Raw genomic sequence first — 14,580 nt, forward strand, 5'->3', positions numbered from 1 at the left:
TCCTCCGGCCGCGGCGCCCCCACGGCTGCGCCGCGCCCTGGGCGCGCTGGGCTGCGCACCGCTGGGATTTTTTTCTTCCTGGTCAACCTTTGGCCCGCAGATGCAATAACTCACTACTTTTCCCGCAGTTCGATATGTTTCCTTGGTAAGCCAAATGTTTATCTTTCGAGCATGATTATCACGAAGTGCCCTGACAGACGAAAAACGCGATAGGCCCAGGGGAGAAGCAGCGGAACTGCCTCCCTCCTTCACCCACAGGGGATCCCCGGGTCCCTTCCTCAGTGCACAAGCACGTGTGTCCCCTCCAGGGACGGCGGCCAGCCGCGGGTGGTGGTGTTTGCCTGTAGTCCTAGCCCTTGGGAGGCTGAGGCAGGATGATCTCAAGTTTGAGGACATTGTTTCAAAATAAAATAAATAAAGCGGGAGGTGCAGCTCAGTGGTAGAGCCTTGCTCAGCACTCGTGGTTCCATTCCCAGCACGGCAAGAAACAAAAACCCACAAGGGGTAAGAAACAGCTGCAAGGAAAGCAAACAAAACGGAAGGGCGCTATGATGAAAGAGTGCCGAGATACGCGCGCTGTTCCCGGACGGCTGAGTTCCTGGAGGGAGCAAACGGGAGCCCTCCCCTTTTTCCTTTTCTTTTTCGGGCGCTGGGGCGGAACCCAGAGTGAATGCTGCCTTCCGCGGGTGCGAGGCAACTTCGAGTCGCTCCCTGTACTGACTGACCCCTTAGAGACCTCTGTAGTGAAAGATCTGTTCAAATCTTTGAGCCGTTTTCCTTTTTTCCACTGCCGGGGCCTTCACGGTAGCTGTACTCCCAGCCCTTTGTATCTCTTATTTTGAGACAGGGTCTGGCTAAGTCACTAAGTAGCCCAGGCTGGGCTGGAGCTTGGGGTCCTCCTGCCTCAGCCTCCCAGAGTGCTGGGGTGACAGTGTGCACCACCAAGCCCAGTTTGGTGATTTTCTTGTGGAACTGTTTGTCTCTTATTTTCAAACTGGAGAGTTCTTTGCATAGAGTTGTCTCTAGGTATCCAGAGCAGGGTGATACCAGGGCTCGAAAGTCCCGGGCTGCTCCAGGATCTTCCCTGACACGGTGTTGCACCTGCTCGGAATCCACGCTGGTCCTCTTGCTAATTTCCCGTCAGCTCTGCACGGTGCTGGCGTAAAAATGCCAAGTCAATCGTCATTACACTTTATTGCTCAGGAAGTAAGGACGGTAAAAAATGTGTGGACAAATTCGGTTTGGATTAGTTTTTTGGTTTTTTTCCTTTTTGAGACAGGGTCTCAGGCCGCATAAGCGCCTGCCCAGCAAGCGCAAGGTCCTGAGTTTGACTCCTGGTACCAAATTAAAAAAAAAAAAAAAAAAAGAGAGAAAAGAGACAGGGCCTTTCGATGCAGTTCAGGCTGGCCTTGAACTCACTTTGCAGCCCAGGCTGGTCGAACTCCGGCCCGGTGTAAAAGTCCAACACCCTCGTGTCTTATGTTCATTTATTTCTTTATTTTGGCACCGGGAATCAAGCTCAAGACCTTGTGGTTGCCAGGCAGGCGCTGTGCCACTGAGCTCCATCCCCAGCCCACCCTAAGGCTTAACGTAGGAATTTTCAGGTGACGCATACCGACCCCAGCGATATTTTAACTTTTTTCTTTCATTACTGCTACAAATGAGATTAAAATTTTTTTTTCCATCTTCTATTTTTTCTGGTGGTAAGAATTTAATGTGGCTGGCCCGGTGGTATGTGCCTGCATTCCCTGCTGTTTGGGAGGCTGAGGAGGGAAGATTTTGTGTTCAGGCCTGGCCTGGATAACTTAGAGAGAGAGAGAGACTCTGTCTTAAAGTAAAGAGTTGGGCGTGGTGGTGTGTGCCTGATATCCCAGCACTTGGGAGGCTGAGGCAGAAGGATCGCCATGAGTTTGAGGCCAGCTTGGGCTACATAGTGAGACTCTGCCTCAAAAAAACAAAGACAAAAGCAAAATATAGTACTTCTAACCTTAAAAAAAAAAAAATATATATATATATAAACAGCGGGTTCAGGACACAAAATCAGCTTAAAACATTTTTTTTTTTCTCAAGACACAGTAAGTCTGGGCCATTCCTTTTCCTTACAAATGGACCTCTGCTACTGTCTGCACTTAGAAAATGAGGTTTTCCTGTCACTTGTGATGACTGTCACCTGTTCATGGGTCATCTCCCCTTCCTCCACTGAAGAGACTGAATTTTTATCTCCTGCTGCCAGAGATTTACAAGGTCTGCGAGTCCCCACACCAAAGTCTCCACAATGTGCTCAGCCCCAACCACGAGGCCACTCATTTTTTTTTTTTCTGTTTTTTTTTTTTTTTTTTTTTTTTTAGACAAGATCTTGCTATGTAGCCCAGGCTGGTCTCGAATTTACAGAGATCTTCCTGGCTCAGCCTCCTCAGTGCTGGGATTACAGGTGTTGCCTCCATGCCTGGCTTTTCCTTTTTACTCATTTTTTTTTTTTTTTTTTGAGTCAGGGCCTCATATGTAGCCCCGGCAGGCCTTGAAGTTGCGGCGATCCTCCTGCCTCAGGTTGGGGTGACAAGTGTGCACCACCATGTGTGGCCTGGCTTTTATTTATTTATTTTAAAAAATTTTGATCTGTTCTGTTTCGCTGGGTGTCCCTCAGTCTCCGCACGAGGACACATCGTGATGAGCAGTCCTGTGATGCATGAGGTCTTCCAAACGCCGAGGACCGACCCCTTATGCAGGTCACACACGCCCTCACACTTACAGAGGTGTATTTGCACAACTGCACCAAACATCCTTTCTGTCCCTGCTGTGAGAGGCTGAGGGCACACGGCCACGCCGCAGAGGCCAGGTCTGGCTCCCTAGCGGATTTGCAGCAGCGCTGTCACGAGGCGTCCACGGCCTCTGACCCTTGGGGTCATTCTCCCGTCAGGATCCAATGGCCTTGCATCACAGTCTCTTCCCTTGGGGCTGAGACTCAAGGCCTAACATGCAAAGGAGGAGGTGACATTTGTCTTGCACGGTAGGCAACATGGTGGCAGGGCCTGGCGGGCAGCGGCGCAGGGCCGGGCCAGGAGGAAGCAGAGCCCAAAGACAGGAGCCCGGGGGAGGGGGAGAGAGCCTCTCCGACCGCGCCCCTCAGACCACGCCCCAGACCGCCCCAGACCACGCCCTCTCTGACCACGCCCCAGGCATCTTCAGGCCGGACCTGCCCCCTCCAGTCAGGCCACGCCCACCCAGGCCACGCCCCCAGGGATCACGTCTTACCACCAGGCCTGCCCGCCCAACAGGAAGTCAGCTGTGGGCCCACCCGACCCGGTCACCTTCCAAAACTCCTGCCCATGAAAACGTGAGACCTTTGGGGACGCCATCCACACCATGACACCTGGTGATGGTGACACCGACGGTGAGGCCGCAGCTCTTCCTAAAGCTGAAAGTGCTTGTGCCCAGGATACAAGTGAGTTCTCTCCGGGCCGGAAATGTGCTTTCGTGCAGCGTGAATGACAGAGATGCCTGGCGGCAAATCAGACAACACAGCTGTAACGCCTGGTGTGGTGGCGCACACCTGTGATGCCAGCGCCAGGAAGCTGAGGCAGGAGGATCATGAGAGTTTGAGGCCAGCCTGAGCTACATCGGGAGACCCTGTCTGAAAAACAAAAAACAAAAACAAAAACAACAGCAAAAAAGCAAAGAGCAAAAATTGCCATGTGCAGTAACGCACACCTATAATCCTAGCACCTTGGGAGGCTGAGGCAGGAGGATCACAAGCCCAGCTTGGGCAACTTAGCTATTTAACAGGACCCTGTCTCAAAATGAAAGATAAAAAGGACGAGGGGTTTTCTGGATGTGAAGGCGCCGGCTTCACTCCCCACTACCACCAAAGAAATCTTTTTTGATACCTGAACCACTGAGGTTGCTTTTGTTGGACTGGTTCTTGGCTTTGCCCTGGAAGTTCCTCCTGGGGCTGGCACGTGTCCCCCGCTCTGTGGCTGAAGGTGCCACCTTTGTCTCAGCCCTACTTCCTTGTGGCTCATGCTCAAACCATTCCAGAGACCAACACCCAGGAGTCCTTCATGCCCCAGAGACTCGACCTTCTAGGAGCTGACATGTCGCGGGGCTGGGGTGGGGACACATTTCTTTCCCATTGGGAGAGCCACCGGAGTGAAATCAAACTTCTGCAGTGGAGCGTGGCTCAGCTTCCGGCCACAGGCTGTGGCCTTGTCTCAAGCCACGCCGCCCACCCTTTGCCACCCTGACAGACTGGCCTTCCCAGGATGCCCCGGCTCCCCCCACCTCCCTGCCTGCACTGGGCTCCAAGGGTCCCTGAAGTAACTCCTGGGGACAGGGTCTCACTATACAGCCCAGGCTGGCCTTGAGCTCGTGCTGATCCTCCTGCCTCAGCCTCCTGAGTGCTGGGATGACAGATGTGTGCCACCACGCCTGGCTGTTTGGTTTTTGAGGACGTGGCCCGGGGCCTCAGTGCTGTGCCGCGAGTCCTTGGAGAAGTCCCTCAAAGGGGACTAAACTTTTGCCGGGGGGGGGGGGCGGCTGCTAGGCCTCCTTCCTTCGCAGGGGCACCGGCCCCCTTCCCCGAGTGCCAAAGGAGTTTCACAGTGGACACAGCCCATGCGTGCACGGGGGCGTAAACTGAGGCACCAGGCTGGCTGGACCCCTGCTGAGAGCCTGATGGGGCCGGGGCCCCTGACACTGCTGTCACCCCTTGACTTTTTTTTTTTGAGACACGGTCTGGCTATGCGGTTCAGGCTGGACTTGAGCTCCCTTTGTACTCCAGGCTGGCCTCGAACTCACAACGATCCTCCTGCCTCAGCCTCCCGAGTACTGGGATTACAGGCGTGCGCCACTACGCCCGGCTACTGCTGTCACCCCTTGCCGAGCCTGCCCCTCCCCGGCTGGGCCCTGTCGCCTTCGCCCTGTCGCCTTCCGCCCCCACGTAGGCCTGACTTTCGGTAAATTACAGTGCTTGGGCTCTCAGGAAGCCGAGGGGCCCACACAGGAAGGCGGCAATGGGACTTTCCTGTCTCTGCCTCCGGGCCTGCCTTCCTGTCAGCCTGCCTTCCTGTCACCAGCCCAGGGTCCCCGCATGCCAGGTAAGAGCGGGTGGGCTCATGTTTCTGGCCAGGCACTGGGGGCTGGCAGGGCTGGTGGAGGGTGCTGGGGCCCCTCAGCCCCTCTCTGGGCCTAGTTCAGACCAGTCTCACGGGCGCCGGGGATCCCCGCCCGTGCGAGCACGCGGGCCAGCCTCGCGCATGCGTGCTGGGCTGCTGTCGCTGGGGAGCGGCGGTCCCATCTTGGCCCTGGGCTGGAGCAGAGGCCAGGGACTTTCCCTTTCCCACTGTCACTCTTAGAAATAATAATCATGTTTCTTGCTGGGTGTGGTGGTGCTGCAGGCCTGTAAGTCCAGCTACTCAGGAGGCTGAGGCAAGAGGATTGCAAATTCAAGCCCATCCTCGGGCAAATTACTGAGATCCATACGCAAACCTGAAAAGTGCTGGGGACTTGGCTCAGCAGCAGAGCGCCTGGGTGCTCAGGGTGCTCCTCTCTCCCCACTGTTTTTTCCTGTGTGGTTTAACAGGTACTTACTAAACGCTGGCTGAGGGTTACACGAAATCATGTGGATTAACCACGGTGATACATGGAGCCTGGCTGTACACAGGCAGCCACTTCCCGTGAGGGAGGGGAGTCAGTCCCCGGCACCGCTGCAGAAGTGGGTCCCTGGGATCCTTGTTCTGCAGAGGGGCCGGGATCTGAACCCAGAGTCTGGCGTTACCCAACCCCGGCAGGGGGCTCTTACTGTAAATTTCCTAAAACATTAATCCTGTGTCCTAAATTGGGAGTGGTGGCACGCACATGCCTGTCATCCCAACACCTGGGAGGCTGAGGCAGGAGGATCACTGTGGGATTGAGCTAGCCTAGGCTACATAGTGAGTTCAAGGCCAGCCTGGACAAAACAGCAAGACTCAATCCCCCAAACCAAGCAAGCAAGCAAACAAGCAAGCAAGCAAGCAAACAACAAACCCTAACACAGTGTCCCACCCCAAGCAGTGTATGTGGGGTATTTCAGAACACAGGTTTGTTTTGCCGTACAGGGGACTGAACTCAGGACCTCAAGCCAAGCCATTCCCTAGCCCAGTTTATGTTGAGACAGGTCTCCCGAAGTTTCCCAGGCCGAGTCATCCTATCAGACCCTTCCCAAACCACAAGTCACACGGCCACAGCCTCAGACAGGGCAGAGGAAGTGATGGCCACCCCTGCACCACCCCCCCTGTCCCTCTAAACCCCCATAGGCGCAAGCCAGCACCGCCCTTCCAGTCCCTGGTCAGGCAAATCAGTGCATCTGTGATCACTTGCTCATGCCTGCCCTGGGTGGGATGGGCTGGTTGCCAGGGAGGTGTGGAGGGTCAGGTACACCCGAGCTGTGGTCAGCTGGTGATGTCTGTCCTGGTGCTGCCAAGCGCTGGGGACCAAGGTGCCTTCCCTGCCTGTCCCTATGCCTGTCACCATCTCTGCCTCTGTGCTCGCCAGGCCCCTGCAGGTTGCTCTCATGGCGCCCCCGAGCGAGGAGACACCCCTGATTTCCCAGCGGTCCTGTAGCCTCTCATCCTCAGAGGCTGGGGCTCTGCATGTACTGCTGCCTCCTCGGGGCCCCGGGCCCCCCCAGCGCCTGTCTTTCTCCTTTGGGGATCACTTAGCTGAGGAGCTGTGTGTGCAAGCTGCCAAAGCCAGCGGTAAGCGGGTCCCTAAGGGCTGGGCCCAAAAGACAGGGCTGTAGGGGGCCTGGACTGGGGGCAGGAATAAGTAGCTGTCTGCAGGAGTGAGCGTTGCCCTTGGGGCTTTGAGGGGTGTGTAGGAGTTTGCTCAGGAGGAGGTGGGAAGTTGCGGCCTAGGAGTGCACACTGGGGTCCAGGTGGGAGCTGACACGCGGTCCCCACAGGCATCTTGCCTGTGTACCACCCTCTCTTCGCGCTGGCCACAGAGGACTTGTCTTGCTGGTTCCCCCCAAGCCACATCTTCTCGGTGGAGGATTTGGGCACCCAGATCTTGGTCTACAGGCTCCGGTAGGAAGCACCCCCACCCATCACCCCTATTATCACTGCACCTGGACCGCATGCTCACTGCCCATTACACAGGTGGGGATACTGAGCCCAGAGAGGGTGGGTCACTTTCCAGGGGTCACACAGCAAACTGTGGCAGTACCTGCCAACCCCCCATGCCATCCTCACCCCAGGACCCCCGCCCCAGTTTTTATTTCCCCAGCTGGTTTGGGCTGGAGAAATGCTACCGCTTCGGGCTCCGCAAGGACCTGGCCAGCGCCATCGTGGACCTGCCTGTCCTGGAACATCTCTTTGCCCAGGTGGGGGTCCCCGGGGTAACATCGGGGGCACGGTTGGGCGGGGCTCCAGGTGACCCTCGCTGTGACCTGTCCCCAGCACCGCAGTGACCTGGTGAGTGGGCGCCTCGCCGTGGGCCTCAGCCTCAAGGAGCAGGGTGAGTGTCTCAGCCTGGCCGTGCTGGACCTGGCCCGGATGGCCTGTGAGCAGGGGCGGCCGCCGCAGGAGATGCTGCGCACCGTCAGGTGGGGCACGGAGCGCGGTCTGCCCCATGGGCGCCACTACGCCAAGCCCAGGGTCCCCGGGGCCCCCGCCCCCCTCCACCGGGAGCTGCTCAGGCGCAGCCAGGCCTGCTGTCCCCCAAAGGCTGCGCGGGCCCCGGCCCCCAGTCCCGTCGGGCCGTGGCCCGCGTGCCCACAACCTAAGGCCGGGTCCCCCGCAGCTACAAGTCCTGCCTGCCCCGCGGCCTGCGAGACCTCATCCAGGGCCTGAGCTTCGTGACGCGCAAGCGGATCCGCAGGACGGTGCGCCGCGCCCTGGGCCGCGTGGTCGCCTGCCAGGCCGACCGGCACTCGCTCATGGCCAAGTATGTCATGGACCTGGAGCGGCTGGACCCGGCCCGGGCCACCGAGACCTTCCGCGTGGGGCTCCCGTGGGCCGCGGGCGGCCAGGACGTGCAGGGGCGGCTGCGCGTGGCCGGGGGCAGCGGCATCGCCTGGAGCCCCGGGGAGCAGGAGGTGCGAGGCTGGGGCGGGGCTCTGAGGGGCGTGGCCAAGACGCGCACAGGCGCCGAGGTGGGCGGTGCTCAAGATAGGGTTGGCCGGGCGGGAGGAGGAGACTGGGGTGGGCGGGGCTCAGACCGGCCGGGAGCCGAAATGGGAGGGGCTTTGGCGGGCGGTGGGCGTGGCCAGCGAGGGGCGTGGTCAGCGGAGAAGGAGCAGCAAAATGGGCGTGTTCAGGGCCGGGCAGGGGACCGAACAGGAGTGGGTGGGGCTAACAGAGAAGGGGCGGGCCAAGGGGCGGGGACAGAAATGGCAGGGACTGGGTGGTGGGCGTGGCTAAGAGGAGCTGGGGCTCTCTCAAGGGCTGGGTACAATCAGCGAGGAGGCGAGATTTGGCAGGGGAGGCAGGAAGAGTGGGCCTCACTGTTGGGCATGGGAGGGTCCTGGCATAGGGGATGGAAAGTGGGCCTGTGTGGGCGTGTCCAGGGAGGGAGTGGGCGTGCCCAGGGCGTGGCCTGTTGGGGTGGGGCGTGTGGCCCGTGCTGGGGGCGTGGCTTGCTCCGGGGGCGTGGCCCGGGCGAGCGCCCCCCATTCCCGCGCAGCCCTTCCAGCAGTTCTGCGACTTCCCGGAGATCGTGGATGTCAGCGTGAAGCAGGCCCCGCACGCGGGCCCCGCCGGGGAGCGCCGCCTGGTCACCGTCACGCGCGCCGACAGCCAGATCCTGGTGGGTGCGGGCCCCCCGGGGGAGGGCCGCTGCCCGGGCGCGCGCTGACGGCGTCCCCGCAGGAGGCCGAGTTCCCGGCGCTGCCCGCCGCGCTGTCCTTCGCGGCGCTCGTGGACGGCTACTTCCGCCTGACGTGCGACGCGCGGCACTTCTTCTGCAAGGAGGTGGCGCCCCCGCGGCTGCTGGAGGAGGTGGCCGAGCGCTGCCACGGCCCCATCACGTGAGCGCGGGCCTGGCCGGGGCCGGGGTCGCGGCGGGCTGTGCAGGGAGCGGGGTTCGGACCAGCCCTGACCGCGTCCCTCCGCCCCGCCGCGCCCTGCGTCCTGCCTGCCCCGCAGCCTGGACTTCGCCGTGCACAAGCTCAAGGCCCGGGGCTCAGTCCCGGGCTCCTACGTGCTCCGCCGCAGCCCACAGGACTTCGACAGCTTTCTGCTCACGGCCTGTGTCCAAGTTGGTTTTCCTCCGGGGCCGGGGGGCGGCGCCGCGGAGTGGGTGCTGGAGCGGGTGCTGCCCGAGCCCAGGGTGGTGCCGCGCGCCTGCGATCACAGCCATTCGGGAGGCTGAGGCTGGAGGATCTCAAATCCAAGCCCCACACGCCGCTTAGGGAGCCCTCCCTCGCAGACACCCCTGGGCCCCGACTACAAGGGCTGCCTCATCCGCCGCGACCCCACTGGGGGCTTCTTCCTGGTCGGCCTCAGCCGGGCGCACGGCAGCCTCAGGGAGCTCCTGGCCGCCTGCCGCGAGGGCGCGCTGCGCGTGGACGGCGTGGCCCTGAGCCTCACCGCCTGCTGCACCCCCACGCCCAAAGGTGCGGCCCCGACTTTCCTGGCCCGTGGCAGCTCCTGGGTGGTGGAGCGGGGCAGACGTGCAGGTCTGGGTGGGGTGGGGGGGAAGCTGTGATTTCGCGTGTGCAGGGAGGCCTGCACTCTTGGGGACCCTGGCCTCTGACCTCAGCTTCCCCCTCCGCTCTGTCCCCTAGAGAAGTCCAACCTGATCGTGGTGCGGAGGGGCTGCGGCCCGGCCACCGGCGGCCCCGCGCAGCCCCCGGCGCAGCCCACGCTGAGCCAGCTGACCTTCCACAAGATCCCCCCCCACAGCCTGCAACGGGTACGGGGCGGGGCTCTGTAGGCTTCCCGGGCCTCTGTTTCCCTGTCTGTCCAGCGTGGCCCCTCACGGGCTGCTCCTGCTGTCCCCACTGCCCCCAGCATGAGAACCTGGGCCACGGCTCCTTCACCAAGATTTACCGTGGCTCCCGCCGCGAGATCGTGGACGGCGAGGCCAGGGAGACCCAGGTGCTGCTGAAGGTGCTGGATTCCGAGCACAGGAACTTCGTGGAGGTGAGGATGGGCGGGGCGGAGAAGTCAGGAACATTCGGGAAGCACACAGCCCGTGTGGCCGCACACATCTGCAGTTCCAGCTACCTGGGAGGCTGAGGCAGGAGGGTCTCAGGTTAGAGCCCAGCCTTGGCCACTTAGACCTTGTCTCAAAATAAAAGAAATACAAAGGGTACAGTGGATGTAGCTCAGTGCAGAGGCCCTGGGTTCAATCCCCAGGACCTCAAAAACAAAAATCATTGGTGCACCAGTGGGGGACACGGAGTCAGAGCCGCATGGCCTCCTGGGATACATACATCTGCTCCTCCCCCTAGTCCTTCCTGGAAGCAGCCAGCTTGATGAGCCAAGTGTCCTACCCGCACCTGGTGTTGCTGCACGGCGTGTGCATGGCTGGAGACAGTGAGATGCCGCCCGACCCTGCCTCCCCCGCACCCGCTGCCCCTTCCACCCCCAGTGGCTCCGTCCCTTCCCGGGTGGCTCCCTCTGTGGGCGGGGGAAGGAAGGGTGGGTTCTGTAGTGTGCATGGGAGTTTGGAGGTCATTTTGGGGTGAAGAAGCGGCATGTGTACAGGCTCTGAGGTATGAAGGTACTGGGAAAGGCTTCCCCAAGAGAGGGCACATTGGAGTTGGGGGTTTGATGTTTGAGTAGGAGTTGATCAAGATAAGAAATTCCCTAGGCAAAGGCTGGTAAGCTAGAATGTGTGTTGCACACCGCAGACCCCACCAGGCAGTTCAAAAGGCTTCCCCAACTCCAGGTGTGGTGGTACATGCCTGTAATCCCAGCACTCGGGAGGCTGAGGCAGGAGGATCATTGCAAGTTCGAGAGCAGCCTGGGCTACAAAGTGATCTCAAGGCCAGCCTCAACTGCATAGGGAGAGCCTGTCTCAAAAAGACCAAAAAAAAAAGCTTCCCCAGAGGAGGAACACTGGGTCTGGAGCTTGGAAGGTGGGCGGTGCCAGCCACACCTCACGCCCACCTGTGTGCGAGCTCTGTTCATCTTGGCATAGGCCGCACAACCTCTCTGAGCCTTGGTTCCATCACTCTGGTTCTCAGTTGTCTAATGTGAGTCTGACCTGTGCAGGGGGGGCACGAGCAGAGGACAGCAGTGGGGTGCCCTGGGGCAGAGCCGGCGCACACAGCGCCCTCCTCCTCCCACCCCTACCCCACACCAGGCACCATGGTGCAGGAGTTTGTACCCCTGGGCGCCATTGACACCTACCTGTGCAAGCGCGGCCACCTGGTGCCTGCTAGCTGGAAGCTGCAGGTGACCAAGCAGCTGGCCTATGCCCTCAACTATTTGGTGAGTGCTCCTCTGCCTCCTGTACCTGCCATGCCCAGGGGCAGCTTCCTCTGGAAGGGGGGAATGGAGTGTGGGCTCTACAGCATGGATAGGAGTTTGGTATGGAGGAAGGGGAGGGAATTTGAGAATGAAGGAGCTGCATATGAGCCAGCACTGGAAGGGGACAACTGGTCACCTGGTCACCTGATGTCAGGGGGAGGAGTGAGTGAGGCCTGGGCAAGGGGGAAAGACTTACCCAAAGAAGGCACATTGCAGTTGGGCTTTGACATTTGAGTAGGAGTTCATCAAGAGGAGCAAGGAAGGGTGGCCTGTCAGACTGAGGAACAACCGAGGCAGAGGCTGGAAAGCATGTTGCACATCCCAAGCCCCGGCAGGCAGCTCGGTTGGCAGGAGACCAGGGTGGGGATGTAAAAGCAGCTCAAGAGCAGAGTGAGCAGGGGCCTTGAGTGCGAGGCTCAGGAGCTTTGATTTTGTCCCAAAGCCAGTGGGGAGCATAGTGGGGAGGGCTGCCTTTGAGAAGGGAAAGGACAAGGCCAGGTGAGCACAGGTGAGACAGGGTGCCAGGGAAGGGCTGGAGCACTTCTGGGCAGTACCAGGTGGGCTTTGAGGGGTGTGTAGGAGTTTGCCAGACATCAGCTCTGCCAACAAATCCTTCTTGGCCCTTCCCTGTAGGAGGACAAAGGCCTCCCTCATGGCAATGTCTCAGCCCGGAAGGTGCTGCTGGCGCGGGAGGGGGCCGACGGGAGCCCACCGTTCATCAAGCTCAGTGACCCGGGTGTCAGCCCCACTGTGCTGAGCCTGGAAAGTGAGTGTCTGTGGGTGGGCTTTGCAGGGTGTATAGGAGTGTGCCGGGGTATCTATTTATCAAACCCTCGCTGCCATTGCCCCATGCTGAGCCCCTGGGAGGACAGAGGCCTCTGTCGCGCCCCTGACCCGTCCCTGTCCTCAGTGCTGACCGATAGGATCCCCTGGGTGGCCCCCGAGTGTCTTGATGAGGCCCGGATGCTGGGCCCCGAGGCGGACAAGTGGGGCTTTGGAGCGACGGTCTGGGAGGTCTTCAGCGGGGCCCCGGTGCCCGTCCGCTCGTTGGATCCTGCCAAGGTCAGAGCGGCCGCGGGGCCCTTGAACGCGAGCGCGGCCGGGGCGGCGGGCCGGGCCTGCCGAGGGTGGCGGTGACCGCGCTGCCCCTGCGCTGCAGAAACTCAAGTTCTACGAGCAGCGGCGGCAGCTGCCGGCGCCCAGGTGGACGGAGCTGGCCGCGCTGATCCGCCAGTGCATGGACTACGAGCCGGGCCGCAGGCCGAGCTTCCGCGCCGTCATCCGGGACCTCAACAGCCTCAGCACCTCAGGTGCGCGGGCCACGGGGCGGGGCGCACAGCTGCGCGGGCGTGGCCCCGGGGTCCGCCCCTCCCCTCCCCGCGCACCCCTCCGCCGCTCCTGCCCCGGAGGACCGAGCCCAGGGCCTCTGTGCTGAGCCACATCTGCAGCCCTCAAATGTGCTTATTTTCTTCCTCCTCCTCTTCTTTTTTGCGACAGGGCTATGCCAAGTAGCAGGCTGGCCTTGAGCCCACTCAAAGGCCTTGGGCCCCGCTGGGTCCCAGGGGATGCGAGCGAGGGCGTGGGCGCCCCGTGCTAGCTTCCCGTGGGCCATGATAGTGGCCACCTTGCCCGTCTCACCTGCAGCTCGGTCACAGGACCTCACTCACGGCGGCTGTCTCCCTGTGGCCTCGGCAGCTGTGTGCGGTCGCACAGGGTGTGCACTGCTCAAGGAGGCTGCTTTGCCCAGGGGCGCCCTCTGGCTCACGTGGCCTGGCTGTACCGAGGAAAGTGTGCAGCCGAAGGGCTCAGGGGCAGGGCCCGGACCAACTGTGCTGCCCGCCTGTGTACCCAGATTACGAGCTCCTCTCCGACCCCGCGCCTGATGCCCTGGGGCCCCGGGACGGGCTGTGGAGCAGTGCGCAGCTCTACGCCTGCCAGGACCCCACGATCTTCGAGGAGCGGCACCTCAAGTACATCTCGCAGCTGGGCAAGGTGCGGCCGCCGGGCGGGGGGCTGCTTGGGGGTGGCTTGGGGGCGGGCCTGGCGGGCGCAGGACTCGCTGCCTCCCTCGGTCCCCAGGGCAACTTCGGCAGCGTGGAGCTGTGCCGCTACGACCCGCTGGGGGACAACACGGGCGCCCTGGTGGCCGTGAAGCAGCTGCAGCACAGTGGGCCGGAGCAGCAGAGGGACTTCCAGCGGGAGGTGCAGATCCTGAAGGCGCTGCACAACGACTTTATCGTCAAGTACCGCGGCGTCAGCTATGGCCCCGGTGAGCCTTGATGGCCCCAAGGCCTGGACACCTTCCGGCCACGGGTTCAGTCCTGCTGGGCAACTCTTCGGTTTTTTTAAGACACGGTTTTGCTATGTAGCTCAGGCTGGCCTTGAACTCGAGGAGATTCTCCTGCCTCAGCCTCTTGAGCGCTGGGATGACAGGTGTGCGCCACCATGGCTGGCTGTTTTTATGGGCGGGCGGAATGATTTTTGAGACAGGTCTCGCCATATAGCCCAGGCTGGCCTAGTACTCACTGTCTAGGCCCGGCTGCCTGCCTGGCCCGGAGCTCGAGGAGATCCACCTGCCTCAGCCTCCGCGGGCAGGGCCTGCCGCGGCCCGTGGCGGGTGCTTGCCCGCTGAGCGCGGGCTGTGCTGTTCCCGCAGGCCGGCAGAGCCTGCGCCTGGTGATGGAGTACCTGCCCTGCGGCTGCCTGCGCGACTTCCTGCGGCGCCACCGCGCGCGCCTGGACGCCGGCCGCCTGCTGCTGTTCGCCACGCAGATCTGCAAGGTGCGCGGGCGCGGCGGTTAGGCGGGTGGGCGGGTCCCCGGGAGCACCCCGCGAGTGCCCGCCGTCCGCACCCCCAGGGCATGGAGTACCTGGGCGCCTGCCGCTGCGTGCACCGCGACCTGGCCGCTCGCAACATCCTGGTGGAGAGCGAGGCGCACGTCAAGATCGCCGACTTCGGGCTCGCCAAGCTGCTGCCGCTGGACAAGGACTACTACGTGGTGCGCGAGCCGGGCCAGAGCCCCATCTTCTGGTGCGTGTGCCCCGCCCGCCCGCAGCGCGCTGACCACGCCCCCGCCCTCGGCCCCGCCCCTGTCAGCTCTGGCCCCTCCTCCACCCGCTCCCGCTC

The 14,580-nt window shown here is 61.6% G+C and overlaps 1 protein-coding gene across 1 annotated transcript in view; it reads left to right on the forward strand.

Moving 5' to 3' along the window:
• Positions 1 to 4,800: 4,800 nt before the first annotated feature.
• The window catches only part of Jak3 (Janus kinase 3), a 12,124-nt gene continuing 2,344 nt past the window's right edge, over positions 4,801 to 14,580 (forward strand). The window contains exons 1-21 of the mRNA XM_005409547.2: positions 4,801 to 5,093; positions 6,529 to 6,731; positions 6,938 to 7,061; positions 7,246 to 7,357; positions 7,434 to 7,579; positions 7,777 to 8,071; positions 8,659 to 8,781; positions 8,844 to 9,001; positions 9,120 to 9,231; positions 9,403 to 9,589; positions 9,761 to 9,888; positions 9,987 to 10,118; positions 10,430 to 10,514; positions 11,287 to 11,414; positions 12,087 to 12,219; positions 12,364 to 12,515; positions 12,613 to 12,763; positions 13,306 to 13,445; positions 13,533 to 13,722; positions 14,110 to 14,234; positions 14,312 to 14,484. Of these exons, the coding sequence (XP_005409604.1) occupies positions 6,548 to 6,731; positions 6,938 to 7,061; positions 7,246 to 7,357; positions 7,434 to 7,579; positions 7,777 to 8,071; positions 8,659 to 8,781; positions 8,844 to 9,001; positions 9,120 to 9,231; positions 9,403 to 9,589; positions 9,761 to 9,888; positions 9,987 to 10,118; positions 10,430 to 10,514; positions 11,287 to 11,414; positions 12,087 to 12,219; positions 12,364 to 12,515; positions 12,613 to 12,763; positions 13,306 to 13,445; positions 13,533 to 13,722; positions 14,110 to 14,234; positions 14,312 to 14,484 (2,978 nt within the window). The 5' untranslated portion in view covers positions 4,801 to 5,093; positions 6,529 to 6,547. The remainder of the gene's footprint in view (positions 5,094 to 6,528; positions 6,732 to 6,937; positions 7,062 to 7,245; positions 7,358 to 7,433; positions 7,580 to 7,776; positions 8,072 to 8,658; positions 8,782 to 8,843; positions 9,002 to 9,119; positions 9,232 to 9,402; positions 9,590 to 9,760; positions 9,889 to 9,986; positions 10,119 to 10,429; positions 10,515 to 11,286; positions 11,415 to 12,086; positions 12,220 to 12,363; positions 12,516 to 12,612; positions 12,764 to 13,305; positions 13,446 to 13,532; positions 13,723 to 14,109; positions 14,235 to 14,311; positions 14,485 to 14,580) is intronic.

The sequence above is a fragment of the Chinchilla lanigera genome, unplaced genomic scaffold (assembly GCF_000276665.1).
Source record: "Chinchilla lanigera isolate Chin_1 unplaced genomic scaffold, ChiLan1.0 scaffold00123, whole genome shotgun sequence".
In the NCBI taxonomy this organism is placed as follows: Eukaryota; Metazoa; Chordata; class Mammalia; order Rodentia; family Chinchillidae; genus Chinchilla; species Chinchilla lanigera.